At 51.2% G+C, this 15,018-nt stretch overlaps 6 protein-coding genes across 6 annotated transcripts; 2 read left to right on the forward strand and 4 right to left on the reverse strand.

Annotated features, from left to right (window-relative positions):
• Positions 1-50: 50 nt before the first annotated feature.
• On the forward strand, positions 51-1,385 carry CCMA1212_005573 (1-aminocyclopropane-1-carboxylate oxidase; the record flags this gene model as incomplete). The annotated part of the gene is made up of 3 exons (XM_073702830.1): positions 51-359; positions 556-633; positions 696-1,385. The coding sequence occupies 3 exons, from the start codon at positions 51-53 to the stop codon at positions 1,383-1,385; spliced, it is 1,077 nt and encodes a 358-aa protein (XP_073558650.1).
• Positions 1,386-1,712: 327 nt separating this feature from the next.
• CCMA1212_005574 (Extracellular protein) lies at positions 1,713-2,399 on the reverse strand (the record flags this gene model as incomplete). The annotated part of the gene is made up of 1 exon (XM_073702831.1): positions 1,713-2,399. The coding sequence occupies one exon, from the start codon at positions 2,397-2,399 to the stop codon at positions 1,713-1,715; it is 687 nt and encodes a 228-aa protein (XP_073558656.1).
• A 985-nt stretch (positions 2,400-3,384) lies between these two features.
• CCMA1212_005575 (NmrA-like family domain-containing protein 1) lies at positions 3,385-4,539 on the reverse strand (the record flags this gene model as incomplete). The annotated part of the gene is made up of 2 exons (XM_073702832.1): positions 3,385-3,677; positions 3,741-4,539. The coding sequence occupies 2 exons, from the start codon at positions 4,537-4,539 to the stop codon at positions 3,385-3,387; spliced, it is 1,092 nt and encodes a 363-aa protein (XP_073558655.1).
• Positions 4,540-5,368: 829 nt separating this feature from the next.
• Positions 5,369-7,151, reverse strand: CCMA1212_005576 (putative extracellular serine carboxypeptidase; the record flags this gene model as incomplete). Its single annotated transcript, XM_073702833.1, has 2 exons — positions 5,369-5,846; positions 5,923-7,151. The coding sequence occupies 2 exons, from the start codon at positions 7,149-7,151 to the stop codon at positions 5,369-5,371; spliced, it is 1,707 nt and encodes a 568-aa protein (XP_073558654.1).
• A 1,455-nt stretch (positions 7,152-8,606) lies between these two features.
• CCMA1212_005578 (Maltose permease MAL31) lies at positions 8,607-10,409 on the reverse strand (the record flags this gene model as incomplete). Its single annotated transcript, XM_073702834.1, has 4 exons — positions 10,051-10,409; positions 8,971-9,995; positions 8,850-8,914; positions 8,607-8,796 (listed from the first exon to the last, which is right to left on the reverse strand). Exons 1-4 carry the CDS (start codon positions 10,388-10,390, stop codon positions 8,607-8,609), a joined length of 1,620 nt encoding a protein of 539 aa, XP_073558658.1. The 5' UTR covers positions 10,391-10,409.
• A 1,919-nt stretch (positions 10,410-12,328) lies between these two features.
• On the forward strand, positions 12,329-14,766 carry CCMA1212_005579 (Alpha-xylosidase; the record flags this gene model as incomplete). Its single annotated transcript, XM_073702835.1, has 3 exons — positions 12,329-12,499; positions 12,554-14,249; positions 14,321-14,766. The coding sequence occupies 3 exons, from the start codon at positions 12,329-12,331 to the stop codon at positions 14,764-14,766; spliced, it is 2,313 nt and encodes a 770-aa protein (XP_073558657.1).
• Positions 14,767-15,018: the final 252 nt, after the last annotated feature.

Below are 15,018 nucleotides of genomic sequence, written 5' to 3' on the forward strand. Positions count from 1 at the left end.
GAATTTGTGAATTCTTCCATTACAGAGAACTCATATACATGGTCTTCAATATGCCACCATCTACAAGAAACTTTGAGGAGATTCCCGTAATCGATCTCTCCCAAGCAGATGATCCCGCGTCTCGTCCGAGACTTCTCGACGACCTTCGTTTCGCCATTACACAGGTGGGGTTTCTCTACATCAAAAATCACAGAGTGCCACCAGATGTGATCAAGAGCCTGCTGGAAGTTCTCCCAAAGTTATTCGAATTGTCAGAAACAGCAAAGGACAGAATCGCGCTAGAGAACTCGAAGCACTTCCTTGGCTATAGTTCCGTGGGAAGTGAGACTACGGCAGCAAAGGCCGATCAAAGGGAGCAGGTAACCCCTCCCCGCGCTCCAAGTAAGAGTTGATGGGTATCACCGCATTGTAAGAGATGGCAAAGAAGACGCTTCGTGGAGATAGAGAGCTACCTCACTGAAGCAACAGCATATAGAACGACGTGAATAGAGAGGACAAAGAGGTCGAAATGCTATGGAGATGTTCGCTGACGGCTAATATCTCATCGCCTTGCAGATAGAGTTTGCCACCGAGTTGACGGCTGTGTCTGCCCCGCATGCTCCTCTGTGCGAATCGTTGAGAGGTCCCAACCAGGTGAGTAGAGGGAACTTTGCCTTTTCGTAGAGAATGTTCACATTCTAACTGGAATTGCGCAGTGGCCATCGGAAATCCCGGAATTGCGGCCCATCGTTGAGGCATACATTACGGAGCTGACTCTCCTCGGCGAGCGGTTCCTTTCTCTGGTCGCGCAGGCACTGGACTTGCCCAGTGACGCGTTTGATCCCTTTCTCTCAGATCAAAATCGCCTCAAGCTAGTCCATTACCCAGCTGTTGCTCCGGATTCGGGTATCACTCAAGGCGTCGGCCCACATACAGACTCTTCTGGATGGTGGACCTTTTTACTCCAAGCATCAGAGGAGCATGTGAAAGGACTACAAGTACTAAACAATGCAGGCGACTGGGTCGATGTTCCTGTGCTTCCAGACACGTTTGTGGTCAATGTTGGCCAAGCGTTTGAGGTGTTGACGACCCGTATTTGCAAGGCCACTATCCACAGAGTTCTCTCAACCGGCGACGAGAGGTTCAGCATTCCCTTCTTCCAAGGCGTTCGGAGGGACTTGACCAAGCGAGAAGCAACTGAATCATTCCGGGAGCATTTCTCTAATTTTTCGCGGACGAAAGGCCACAAGTCAGATGTTGGACAAACCATTGATTCTCCCTTTTTGCAAGGGAAATACGATACATGGGGGGAAAGTCAACTGAGGACCAAAATTCGAAGTCATCGTTCAAACGGCCTGAAGTTCTACCCCCAAGTGTACCAGAAATATATTGTGGACGATGCTTAGGTAGCTAGGTAGGCTTAGACGAGGTCTTCAGAAAGAAGGCATCAATTTAAACAGTTATAACCTTTGACGAGTGTGGCCTCATGGATGAACGACCACTTACATGGCCCTGGAAGAACTGGGTCGCGACTGGTGCAACAGGTTCGTAGGATCTGGATACACAGTCATGGTAGCATGGGCTGTCTAAGGCAGCTTCTCACATGGCGTATCAATCAGCTCAGCGCTCTGCAAACTTTATCAGTAGTACTTGCATAGACTCGCATGCATTCCGAGGAGATGATGTCTTGTAGCTACATTACAGTGCGCTCCCCATTGACCGCCTGTTCCGGATCAGATAAACTTCACCTTTCCAAAATACTTGGTGATATGAAAGCTCGCCTGATCGGGGACACCCCAGCCGCCCAAGATCTGGTTCGGATAAATCTCCGGGCTCACGACGGTTCTAAAGAAATTCATCCTCCAGGAGGTTCCCTTTGCCTTGCCGACGTCCACATTGAATATCCCAAGAGGGACAGTCAGGGTACTTTTCCACGTCTTGGCAGGCTTGTTGAGAATCGTCTTGGCCTTGAAGCCGTCGGTAGCGGGATCCGAAATAAAGAAGTGGTCGAACGGTGCGCCAGCTGTCCGGTTCTTGGAAGGATTATAAACGAACGCTTGGTATGTCACATTGTTGGGGTTGACTTCGAGCTCCACGTATGTCTGAGGGTCTTCGGTGCCCTTGTAGATGAAGGCCTCCATGACTTCGTACTCCCAGATGTCATCGTTGGTGCCCTGCGAGGCGTTGAAGAAGTAGTTCACCTCGTCATAGGCGATAAATGTGAGCTCAAGGCTATCGTCGGTATAGCACAGGTCGACCTGCGTTCGCGGAAAGGGCGTCTGGTCGGGCACCGACTTGTTGTAGACAATTGAGCCAAGTCGCGGGCATGAGGGCACAAGGGCCAAGGGTGGATTTTGTGTGCCCGAGGCTGTCGCGAAGAGACTTGCCGCAGCAGCGGTAAAGGCGAGAATACGATGCATGTTGATCGTTCTGCCCGGGTCGTCTTGTGCTTTGACTGAGCTAATGCTGGTCCAAATCGTGTGATTTTTTGGAAGTCCCTTGACGTGGACAAGTTCTTGTCTCTGGGGTTTGGGGAGGGACTCGGTATTTATATATATCTTCAACTCCGCTTCCGTAGAGTAATACCAGCTTGCGACAGACCAAACGCAATTGCAGGCTGAGCCTTTCTGGAGTGAATGTGACGTTACTGTAGCCTTTACGCCCAGCTACCTTGGGTACCTCACTGGTTTCAGGCCGTCCTCGGCCGTGGTTCGCCGCCATCCTCAAGCTATTTTTCAGCTAATTCCAGCCACTTGCATGGCCAGCAGTGCAGCGCCGCATGTGTAAGGGAATTCATGCCCTGTTGCGCCTGGGGTGGTTGGGCTGGTGGTTCCCTGCATCCTCCCAGAAATGCACACTGAACCAATCGGATGCGGAGATTGCTGGGGCAGGCAAGGGACTAAGGAGCCTGCCCTCATATAAACGTAGCGGTCTACCGCTTCTGAGTACTACTCATAAGATGATTTAAGCTGTACAGCTTGCTAGGATCCAATGCAGCCTGTCACCGGGCTGATGCAGTGCGACAGCGCCAACAAGGAAGCGCTTGTTCTACTCCTTAAGGATTGTTTGATGCATCCCACGAGGTTTCTTGAACGTGGCACTGAGGGGTGAAGTAGTAAAGATCGAGGATGGAATGGGATCAATTGCGTTACACATTCAACGTAATCACATCGTATGCTGAGTAACCCCTATACGGAAGCCAATTTGACAGATAATTCCCTTGAACTTCAATACACTCCGATCATGTAGTGTGGATCATGGCGACCTCGTCGGACGATCGATGTTGATGAGCGCAGACGGATTCTTTGATGAAGTGGTGCAGTGATTCGAAATCCTACAGCATTAACATCTGTCTGAAATGTTCTGAATGAGTGAAGAGAGCATTTTCTTTGCATGCAGTAACGACTACAGACGACCCCGTCTCCCGTCTTCGGCAATCTTCAGTACGGGCTTCAGTTCTGTTGCAAGCTCCCAGAGTCCAGGCAAACCCTGCTCTTTGCTCTTCTCCTCCTCCCTTCTGAACCACTCTTCAACATTTTTGATCCGATTGGGGTGGATCTCGTCCAGTAGAGCAAAATTACGCTTGATGAGGCCCCGGTTGTTTGTCTGTGTGTGTTTCCACATATTCCAGAATCCTGTAAAGTTTTCACGCAGGGTCATGGAGCTCGGGTCCGAGAGATCGCTGTTGTACCCCGACGCTGTAATGTGTTAGACTCCGATTGCCGAAAGAACAGCAGCATGGATTAATGAGGGCGCCTTACAGGTTTGGCCCGGACCGAGAGGGCCAATCTTCCAATACGTTTCCAGGTCTATATCCACGTACTTTGCAGGACGGCCAGTGACCTTTGTAAAGGCCCTGGCCATTTCATGGTAATCCACCAGACTAATAGCGACTTTAAGATCCAGGCCGTTGGAGCGATCCTGGTGATCGAAGAGCCAGCGGACGTAATACTCGCAGTCGTCTAGATCGACGTGAGCCACAGCACCTTCCCCTAGAGGAACCTTCCAGGTAACCACTCCGTCTTCAAGAACGGGAGACATGGGAGTTCGCTGTCCAAGCGCCATCTGCATATAGGGGCCAGTCGTATAAAGGGCGGCGCCCATTCGCTTCGCAATCTCGGGCGTCTTGTTCTGCTGCAGAATCCACTCACCGACGCGGCCCTTTCCGTCGTAATGGCCCGTCCTGAATCTGGGATCGAATCCGCTCTTCTTGTACACATAATCCAGGTTTCCATACACGAAAAACTTGATGCCTTCTTCCAGCGCCAGCTCATATGCGCGAATGGCCCAGTACATTTCCGTCTTTTCGCCGCAGTTGAACCCATCAATGTTCACAAAGGCGTACTGAGCGCCGCGGAAGCCTTTGCGAAGATCCGTCTCGCTCGCAAAAGTACCCTCAAGAGCTTCGACATCGCCCAGGCCAAGGAGGAGCTTCGCTCGAGCCGAGGTGGCGTCTCGGGTCAAGAATCGCACTGCATAGGCGCCATCCTTGACGAGGCCGCGGATGACAGGAATGCCCTGAGCACCTGTTCCGCCGATAACGAAGACGAGAGGTGCCATCGAAACAAAGTCTGGAGAAATGCCGGTTATAAGAGGATGTGCAGTCAGCTACCTTGTTCATGTCAAGCTTCATCTTTCGATCTGTTCAGGTGAATCGCCCAGATATTTATACCGGCCATGGGTCCCTCGCTGCATCTCTCATTGCCATCAATATCTTTGCGAAACCGAGGAGCCCACTCATATCATATTACTGATCAAACTTTGCGCTCGCCGAGAGACGCCTCTTTTTCCACTGCTTGAGAGCCATTAGTTCGGTTATTGTGAGTCCATCTTGACCGGTGGGATATCTCTGTTAGCCCAAATTCGTGAGTGAGTCAGCTCAGATGGAAAGGCGCAACTAGACTGGACCGCCCGTTGGTCTACTCTATTCATTGTGCGCAAGAGGGAGACATTATGGTAAAGATCAGTAATCGGTATTTCGGAGTTGTTCGATTACTGATCACGCATGCGACTCTATCGGCGGCTACTTCAGCTACCAAGGTTCGCCTCTTGTCAAACGGAATTTGTAATGAGATAAAGCAAGGTAGTTCTAGCAAGACAAACAATCGCTCAGCTCTGTTGCAACGAGATATGTAATTGACCCGAGCGTCCGTTTGTGCGTTGATGTAGATGCGCACAGTGAGTGACGGCAAGCTTACAGCTGCATCCCCATACCACGGTGACCAGCACAGCACAGTCGCGACTTGCACAAGAGCCAAAGTATGATACTAGATGCGCTTCACTCCAGCATTATTAAACGCACGGGGCTTGCATCCGATGAGCATCAAGTGCGCAGCGTTTGTAACCATTGGTATAATTGTAACAATATCTGTAAGCATTGATGAATTGGTCACAGTTCACCCATCGTTTCTTCCTCGTCCATTGATTGCAACATTGATATTCCATTTTCTTCTTTCCAGTCCTCCAACCATGCCTTGACGAACTCAACCTCCGCCATGTGGGCCTCAGCAACTTGAGGCGGCGGCAGACCCTCGACGTGCACGTCCTCGGGCAAGCCAAACTCATCCCAGTGGTGCACCCCCCAGTCAATGAGCATAAACGGCTCGCTGGTGGTTGACTCTCGGTCGGGAAGGCCACTGGCGTGGGGCGTGGCCGAGCGCCACGGATCCTGTAGGCCGTCCAAAATCGCCAAGCGAGGGTAGCTGAAGTTGAAGCCCCCTAGCTTATTGATAGACTCAACGTCCGGGGAGGTGGTGATGTTGAAAAGTCTTTTGCAGTGCGACGATGCGGATTCGAGGGTGATGGCTCGAGAGATCATTGGAAGCCGGTCCCTGGGCGTACCTGAGCCAGTGACAAAATATCCCCATCTGGTGAGTTTAATAAAATTAGTGCGATGATGCAGCGATAGACCTCACATGTCACGCGAAGTGCGGCGATACTCACTGTGTGCAGACCTGCCAACTCCAGCTACGGAGCCATCCGGCGTTGAGACTCGTATCATTGGGGGTCGAATAGCGAGGAGAGAAGCATTCCAATACTGATTTACCCTTGCAGCCTTTCTCCAGATCAGTTTTGACGTAATCCCTGACATAGCCGATGTAGTTGAGCATGCGAACAGAGAGAACCTCGGCCTCCGCTGCAAAGCCGGCTTTGGCAACGAGATCCTGCACGGTCGGGATGAGGTGAGTCGTGCTTGCAAACAGCTGAAAGTTCGAAGTGACGACTGCGCAGTAAATCCCAAGGGAGGAGACGTCCTCTTCGGGGTCCCAATTGGTGGACTGCAGTCCATAGAGGCCGCGCGTGATGGTGGTGGCAAAGTCGTCATCGTCGAGATCCCCAAGGCCAAATAGTTGCTTGAAGCCGCGTACCTTGGCCCTGTCGTCGCCAAAGAGGACGGTATCAACAACGTGAGTAAGCTTCTGCGTGGTAGGGCCGCAGTCCCCTGGAGCGTATCGTCTCGCGGCCTCGAAATATTGCCACAGGTCTTCAACAGCAGCCGTGACGCCTGAAGATGAAATAGCCCCCCAGAAGACCTCGCTGTATAGCTTGCGAGTGAATGCTGCAAAGGCGCCAGCATAACTACCTCCGTATATGACCCAAGGCGTTTTGGAAGCCGTAAGATCAAGATGCTCCAGACCGGGGAACTGAACGTGCTTTGCAAAGTAGGCGGTATCTGCGAGCGCTTGTTCCGTCGAGAGGAAGCGCAGGTTTTCCGTCGTAAGATCGGGGACGGGGTAGCTGGTGCCGTAGTATCGATGCTCCATGATGAGGCCGACTCCTCCCGTCGCCTTTGTCAAGATAGGCACGATTCCATGCTGAAGATAAGGCAGTCGCTCAGTGCTGTCAAATTCGCCGGAGTGCAGGACAATGACGGGGCCCCCAGGCTTGTAGTTGGAGATGTCAAGCCAGTATCGCAGGGGGAACGAACCGTCCGAGTGTGGCTCGTACCTCGACTCGTTGTGAAAATGATCAACCGGAACGGACAAGTTGTACGCCTTGATATTAGGGTACTTGTCCTCGTACTGCTGGACCGACACGCGCTGCTCTGGATCGGGCCTTGCGTGGAGATGGACGGCGTGCATGGCAAGATTGATGGGCACCAAGGCGGCAGCCTGGCCTGCGGCCACGAGGGTGACGGCGCCATATCGGACGAGGCCATTGAGCGAGACCATTGTCGGTCCTTGTCGCTCTCGGTAAGATGCCTGTAAGCAATGCTGATAAGTACCTGATGCCGAAAGATGATGACAGGCAAAGCTTGAGCCGTTGGTGGTAGACGTCGAAACACTGTGGAATGGCGGACGGGGAGAGAGCACGTGAGACTGGATGCACCTACCTTGAGAGGAGTGCAAGTCAGAATTGCCAGCCTTCAAGGTTCTCATGTGCGACACCGCGATAACGCAATGGCGGGGAAGCACTACTTTCGGGTGTACCGTGATGGAGAACCAGCCTTGCCAGCATCTGCCAGCGTCTGTCCCAGGATCGGGTCCATCGAGATTCGAGACTTGGCACCCATCAGGCGCGTACGGTACCCGCCAGGTTCGTCCTACCCGGGATCTTGAGGGGGAAAGCAAACAACGAAGTGGAGAGGTTGGCAGCGTGAAGATGCATTTTGGATTGGGCTTACATATCTCGATATTTGGCAATCCGTCCCTGTGACTCTCGATGCGAAATTCCGTACATCTAAGCCTCACCTGCAAGAACAGACCGGATGACTTGAAACACGTCTAGTATCCATTCTATACCATGCTTACGGATCGAGAAGCTTGAAGTTAAAGTTGCCGCTGCCGCTCACGCCGAGAGCTTGCCGCCACGACGATTGGACATGCAAGCCACCAGGCGACGCTATATGAAGCCTCTCAACATAGACCGAGGCGCTGCAGATGATCCTTTGTGGTATGCAACAAGAGCATTCGAGAGAATGATAGCCATGAGATTGAGTATGCAAGCACGACAGATTGCAGTTTGTCCTGCTATGAGCCGTAGCTACTTAGTTCCAATTGTTCTGCCTTACATCATCAAAATCACCAGCAGGCAGAGTGGCTGAGTGGTCTAAAGCGTTAGACTTGAATCCAACCGATTCTCGCTATCTAATACCTTCGGGTGCGCAGGTTCGAACCCTGCCTCTGTCGTATATTTTTGCGTTTCAGCACAATCTTCTTTTTATCTCCTTCTTTTCCTCCATCAATAATGACACCGCATTGCCGTTGTCTATTCAATATTTTGGTTAGCGGATGATGGGCTGCTGCTGTTCGCAATCGGCATCAACACCGATGGTCTCGTCGCTCTGAGCTCCACGCCCCGTTAAGCAACTACCTAGGGTCCAATCACTCCAAGGCCAAGGAACAGCATAAATGGTCGTTGCAGTGATATTTACCCCTAAAATTCACCCGTCATTCCCGTCGCTATAACATGAGGCAGCCTTTTTGATTTTCTGGTGCAGCTGCCTCGGCGCATTACAAGGCCTTCAGAACCATGGCGATGCAATATGGGCAAGGCAGCCATGCTTTCGTCAACTGCCTCCTCCAAACACGTGTAGAGTAATTCTAGAATCGCCGTCGGGATAGTCATCGTTGTCTCCAGTAGCCGCAACCAACAGAGTCGTCCGACAACGGTGTCAAAAGTGGGTTTCAAGAAGAATGGGTCTTCTTCGGCATGGAGAACGTTGGAGTCATCTCATATGCGTCCACATGTTCAGATGCAAACTTTCGGGCAGAAACCCTCTTTGCGAATAGAATGTCCAGCTCTTCATACGTTCGTCCTTTCGTTTCAGGAAGGCGGAAGTAGGCCCAAACAAACATTATCAAAGCGGTGCCACCCCTGCCTCACTATTAGCTCATTACCGCGCCAGGTATGCGCCGTTGGTGACATACCAGAAGAATCCCGTCTTTCCAGACGCGTTCCAAGCGGTTGGATTCATAAAGTACGGCTCAAGGACCTGTAGGGGATCAGATTCATAGTTCACATAGGCACCGAGGTACACCATGTACTGACCTGAGATACAACGTTGATAATCTGGTAGGCCGTTCTTGCAAGCGAAACGGAAAGCGGGCGGAGACGGATGGACGATGTTTCGGAAGCGATTGAATATGCGATAGGGCCAACCGTAAGAGCATAGACCAGGAGCCAGAAGATGCATAAAGCAGCTTCTGCCCATATTGCGTCCTTGGCGGACGTTGCAGAGTTGATGATGCCAATAACGAAAAGAGTGGTGCATAAGATGCCTTGGCCCACAACATAGAGCGTTCGGCGGCCAAAGTGCGTGATCAAGAACCAAGAAAACACCGTTCCGAGAAAGGCAATAGCCGTGCCCCCGAGGTTGAGCTGATATGCGTGGTCGGGGCTCATTCCAGCTGTGGTAAAGAAATAACTCGGACTATAGGCGAAAGAGCTTCCAGAAAGAATCTGCCCAAGGAAAGCCACACAGCAGATCTCCGTGCGCCGGAGATCGGTTCCCCTAAAGCATTCCGCGTAGGACTTGCTTGCTTTCGCTTGGACTTGCTCAATGTTGACTGTATGTACCATCATAGCAAGCTGGCCGCTGATCTGATCCTCAGTCTTGTTCCCTCCCAGCCTTCGCAGACTTCGTTTGGCATCGTCTACACGGTCTTTCCGCACTAGATACCAAGGGGATTCGGGGGCGAAAAAGCACACAATCATGAGAGGGACTGGCCAAATCCACTGGATTGCGAAAGGGATCCTGTATGCCCATTGGTCACGGCGGTGAATCAGGCCCTCAAGTACACCTGCGGCGATGAATTGGCCGATGGCCCAACATAGGTTGACGTAGGTCGTGAGATATCCTCGCAGGTTTGTTGGGCACACTTCCGATGCGTAGGAGGGGCTCGCAACTGAGAAGATCCCCCAGGAAAGACCGCAAAGAATTTGACCGACCAGTAGCACGGCAGCAGAATTGGCAAAGAATACAATGAAGATGAAAGCGTTCATGAAGAACAACGCTCCCATCAAGACGGGTCGGTAACCGAATTGAGATACCAGATAGCCGTTCAAGATTCCACCTGGGTTTACCGTTCGCATAAGCAACAGTTGAACAGGACGGTACACGAAACATACCGAATATAGCCCCCACGGTACTACCCATGTTCAAGCCCGACTGCCAGGGTGCTGAAACTTGATATCCGACAGAACCGCCATAATCTGTGCCGTATTTTTTCGCAAACTCGGGGTAGCCGAAGAAATTTCCCATCAGTATGGTGTCGTAGCCCTCCATGACAATGCTCATGGATATTAGCATAGACCAGAAGACAGCCTTGCGATTGCTCTTCAATGCTTGGAAAAGGGTCTGGGAATGTTCTTCGTCGGAGGCATTTTTGGCCTCGATGATGGCACCTTCACCAAGCTTGTCCTCAAGGTGCGAGGCCGCGGCCTTGGTGATGATGTTTGCCTCCGCCATAGCAGCAGCGTAGTAGAGGCTACAAGCAGATTGACCTTATTTCATGGGCGTACAAGAGGTGGCTTCGATAACTGGAGCTCGTATACCATGATGAAGTTTTGAAGAAGGATCGAGCCCTTATACTCGTATGCGCACGAAGAGCGCAAAGGCAGACTAGGTAATCAACGGTCATTTGGCACGACTTGCTCCCACGATTTCCAAGGTCAACTGTAATTGGAGCGCCAAAACAAGCAGGATCATGACTTCGAACAGCCTAGGCTGCAAAAGTGCAGCCAACATTCGCGTCGCTCTAATACTGGGCGCTGCTGGCATATTTATCCAGACCTTTGGTTAATCGGTAATATTAGGCTATTCTTGCAGACTGATGCCAACATTTCGTCTTGTAATTGCGACCAACTCAATGTATGCGCGTCTGAACCATGCTGATGATCTCTCTACGCATACGGAGGACTTTGTACTGCGCACTTGTTCAAGCGTACCTACTGCAGATCCCCCCGGATTCTCCTAGCTTCAAATCCAGTCCCCAAACCCCACGATTTGCCCCTCTTTTACCCGAGACCTACCTTTAGTAGCCACTCAGGTAGTAGTAGTTAGCTTGGCTAAGATTAAAGTTTAGAGCGAATTGGTCTTGCGGAATGTCATCTTCCGTAGCTGGATTGGCGGTTCTTCAAGCGACAGCTGTGCTCAATTTCTCGCTTCTTGCGTCGATGACTCGATGCAAATGTTGAGTAACACGTGTGGATCCGTTTTCAGTAAGCTCATGAACCTCCGAATGAATATCTAGTGCTTAAGAGAAAGAAAAACTCATCATATAGCTCCATTAAAAGATGAACCCGATCTAGGAGCAGCTATTACTGCCTCTATACACTGTGTTGTGTGGGTTGCTCTGATGGGTCAACTACCTATCTAGATTAGCCTCTACGGCATGGTCGTCACATGGGATGTCTTCAGCACCTCGCTTACGGTCTCGGTGCTTGTTCCTCCGACAGGCCGTCGATTAACGCTCATTCGGGGTCTTCTTTGGCCGATGGCGGGGATACTTCAAACTGGAACATGTAGCTTCTACAGGCTACATATAATTCAATTGGTGCTATGCTCTTCTTTCTGTAAAGGCTAACTTCTGTGATAACTGCGGACTTGCGGATAGCAGGTTTTTGTCTCAACCGCATCTCGGCCCTCGGAAGCTAAACAGCGAAGCATAGATAACACCGAGGTCTATGGGCTGTGCGGGTCACCTCTTCTTTGAGACGGAGACGCTTATAGCTGAGGCGACATCAACTGGCTCGCTCTCTGCCTTGACGTTCTCATGCTCCGTGGATGAGACAGATCAGATTCAAGTCCCTCTGTCGAAAAGCACAAGAGAAGCTTCTATTAGGCATTGTAACCGCCAAGTCTAATATGACTTGATATTGATCGTGTCTACTTTGAGAGCCCTCATTCATTCTCGGCGGGTCGTGAGGTTTGAATTGTCCGAGGTCTATCGGCTATCGCAACCGATAAGTGAGTCGAAGGTTTCTCGCGCACGTAGCGATTGCATTCAAAGTTGTTGAGAATCTGGTATACGTAACATGCATAACTGCTCACAAAATATGATTGGTGGAATTGTCCAAGGATTCGACGTGGGCAATACGTTTGGCGCGTGTACCCTCCTACCACCGAGGGCCCCATTAAAGCTCTTGAATTCCATTAGAGCGCTTCAACAATCCCTCTGTTTTAGCCTAAACGCAGCATAGACCACGTTAGACCGAGTCAAACCACTATATCCTACAAGAGGACTGTCGTTGATCATGGAGGGCTCCCCTCACGGAAGCGGCATTTTCATCCCTTCTTGTAACGACATGTGTCGGTGATAAATGAGCTCTGTTTTCCAGTACCTTGCTTCCTATATTACTCAAACAGAAAAAGAAAAGGAAAAGAAAGGGCTCTGCTTAACGGAAAATGCGGCTCCGTAATGGTATGTGGCTACCCATAGAGGGTAAGAGGATAGAATATGCAGAAGACGTCTATACCATTACAAAGCAGCCCAGCGGAAGCGCTCTTTCATTGCTATGCCCCACAAAGCACGTCCGCAGTCGTGGAGATACCCTTAACCTTCCCACGGTGACCATTGTGAGTGCTGCGCCCAAGATCCTGATGGGTAGAATAGACTGCTGACATTAGCAGGACATCGAAGCCGTCTTTGATGGCGTGCTCTCTGTCGAGGTGACTCACTGGTCCGGAGCTTTGAGCAGAGGGCCTCACTTTGAGCTATTTCCCGAAGGGAAGCCTCCAGGTGACGCCAGCATTTCTGTCTCCGACGGGGGCACGACTATCGCATCAGGTTCCGTGAGCGCCACAATCCATCCAGATCAACACACTTTCGACATTCGTTTTCACGCGACAGATGGCTCCAAGCAACTCACCTCCTTGCTGAATCGCAGCGTGGGGTTTGCGTATGGCCCTGCTCCTAGCAGTCCCGTGCAGCTTGACGATATGAGAAATTTTGATCACTACATCTTCACGCAGACAACGTTAGGTGTGGGCGAGACGGTGCACGGGCTTGGAGAACGCTTTGGCGCCTTCAACAAAGTCGGCCAGAGCGTGATCCTCTGGAACAATGACGGAGGTACATCGTCTGAACAGGCGTACAAGAATGTACCCTTCTGGTTGAGTAGCCGGGGTTATGGCGTGTTCATCGACACACCAGAGAAGATTGAACTCGAAGTCGGAAGCGAACGATTATGCCGTGTACAGACAAGCGTGAAAGGCCAGCGACTTAAATGGTACTTGATCTATGGGCCATCACCAAAAGAGGTTCTTTACAAGTATACGACATTGACTGGCAGGGCGGGAAGGGTACCCAGCTGGAGCTTCGGCCTGTGGCTTTCCACGTCGTTCACGACAAGTTACGATGAGAAAACGGTCAGCTCGTTTCTCGAGGGCATGGCAGCCCGCGACATCCCAGTCGAAGTGTTCCACTACGATTGCTTCTGGTTGAAAGCCTTCCACTGGTGCGACTTCGTTTTTGACACAGAGATGTTTCCCGATCCCAAAGGCATGATAGCCCGCCTGACTTCGAGTGGTCTGGTCAAGAAAGTTTGCGTCTGGACCAATCCGTATCTTGGCCAGGCGTCGCCCGTGTTCAAGATGGCAGCAGAGAAAGGTTATTTGTTGAAGAGGAAGAATGGAGATATTTGGCAGACAGACCTTTGGCAAGCAGGAATGGGCCTCGTCGACTTTACCAATCCTGAGGCCACCAGGTGGTTCGTCAGCTGCATGGAGAGTCTCTTCGACGCAGGCGTCTCCGCCATCAAGACAGACTTTGGAGAGAGGATCCCCGCCGACGACGTTGCGTGGCATGACGGGAGTGTGGACCCGTCAAAGATGCACAATTACTACTCCTTCATCTACAACAAGGCCGTATATGAAGCTCTGCAGAAGCGGTACGGCAAGAATGAAGCTGTTCTGTTTGCTAGAGCTTCGACAGCAGGTTGTCAGCGTTTTCCTTTACAATGGGGAGGAGATTGCGAATCCACTGCGGAGGCAATGGCAGAGTCACTTAGAGGGGGGCTGTCACTTGGCCTATGTGGATTCTCTTTCTGGAGTGTAGATATCGGTGGCTTCGAAGGCTATCCTTCGCCGTGGATATACAAGCGATGGGTTGCTTTTGGGCTTCTAACATCCCACAGTCGCCTTCATGGGAGCAACAGCTACCGTGTTCCCTGGACCATTGATGAAGACGATCAGGGGGATCAGAGTTGCACGAAGACGTTGGCAAGGTGGACCGTTCTTAAGGCTCGTCTGATGCCTTATCTATACGCACAAGCTGCAGAAGCCATTGCGGGAGGCCTTCCGCTGAGCGTCCGCGCCATGTGCTTAGGTATGGACCGACCGCTTGGATGAACAGAAGCCGTGATGGGAATGGCCAGCTAACGAACAGTTGTGTTGCAGAGTTTCCCGAAGATCCGACATCCTGGTATCTCGACCGTCAATTCATGCTTGGAACCAGACTACTGGTGGCTCCAGTCTTTGAGGAAACAGGAGATGTGCAGTTCTATCTACCCAGCGGGAATTGGACCAACTTTTTCACCGGGGAGGTGAAAGCTGGACCTGGGTGGGTGAATGAAACACACGATTTTGACACACTGCCACTCTACGTGCGCGAGAATACAGTCTTGGTTCTGGGCAAAGAAGGCGAAAGGCGGACGGTCTATAACTATCTCGAGGATGTCGAAGTTCGCCTATATCATACCACTGCGGGAGCTAAGGCGGAGCTGGTGGATAGTGAAGGTAACGAAAGAGGCACGCTTCAAATCGACGCGAATAACGCCGTCATCGGGAAGGAACTTCTTCAAGGGAACTCAAAGATCCAGGTGGCATCTTGCAAGCAAGTATGAAAGGGTTCGAAAGATGATCAATGACGCTGTTCGTTGTTCATTTCGCGGGAGTCATTCGATTACTACTAGCGCTAGTATCTATTATTAAGAAGAACCATACGTTCACAACGACGCATAGCTGCAGCTCGCGTGCTTACTGACGTGACAAAGAGATACGAGGACTGATTTTGGACTTCAAATGTAGTGCGAGGAAACTACAGATTCTTCGCGAGCGGAGCTCGGGGGAGCCATGATCCGCAATTCAGTGCGCTT

This window comes from Trichoderma ghanense, assembly GCF_004382785.1.
Source record: "Trichoderma ghanense strain CCMA-1212 chromosome Unknown scaffold_5, whole genome shotgun sequence".
Classification (NCBI taxonomy): domain Eukaryota; kingdom Fungi; phylum Ascomycota; class Sordariomycetes; order Hypocreales; family Hypocreaceae; genus Trichoderma; species Trichoderma ghanense.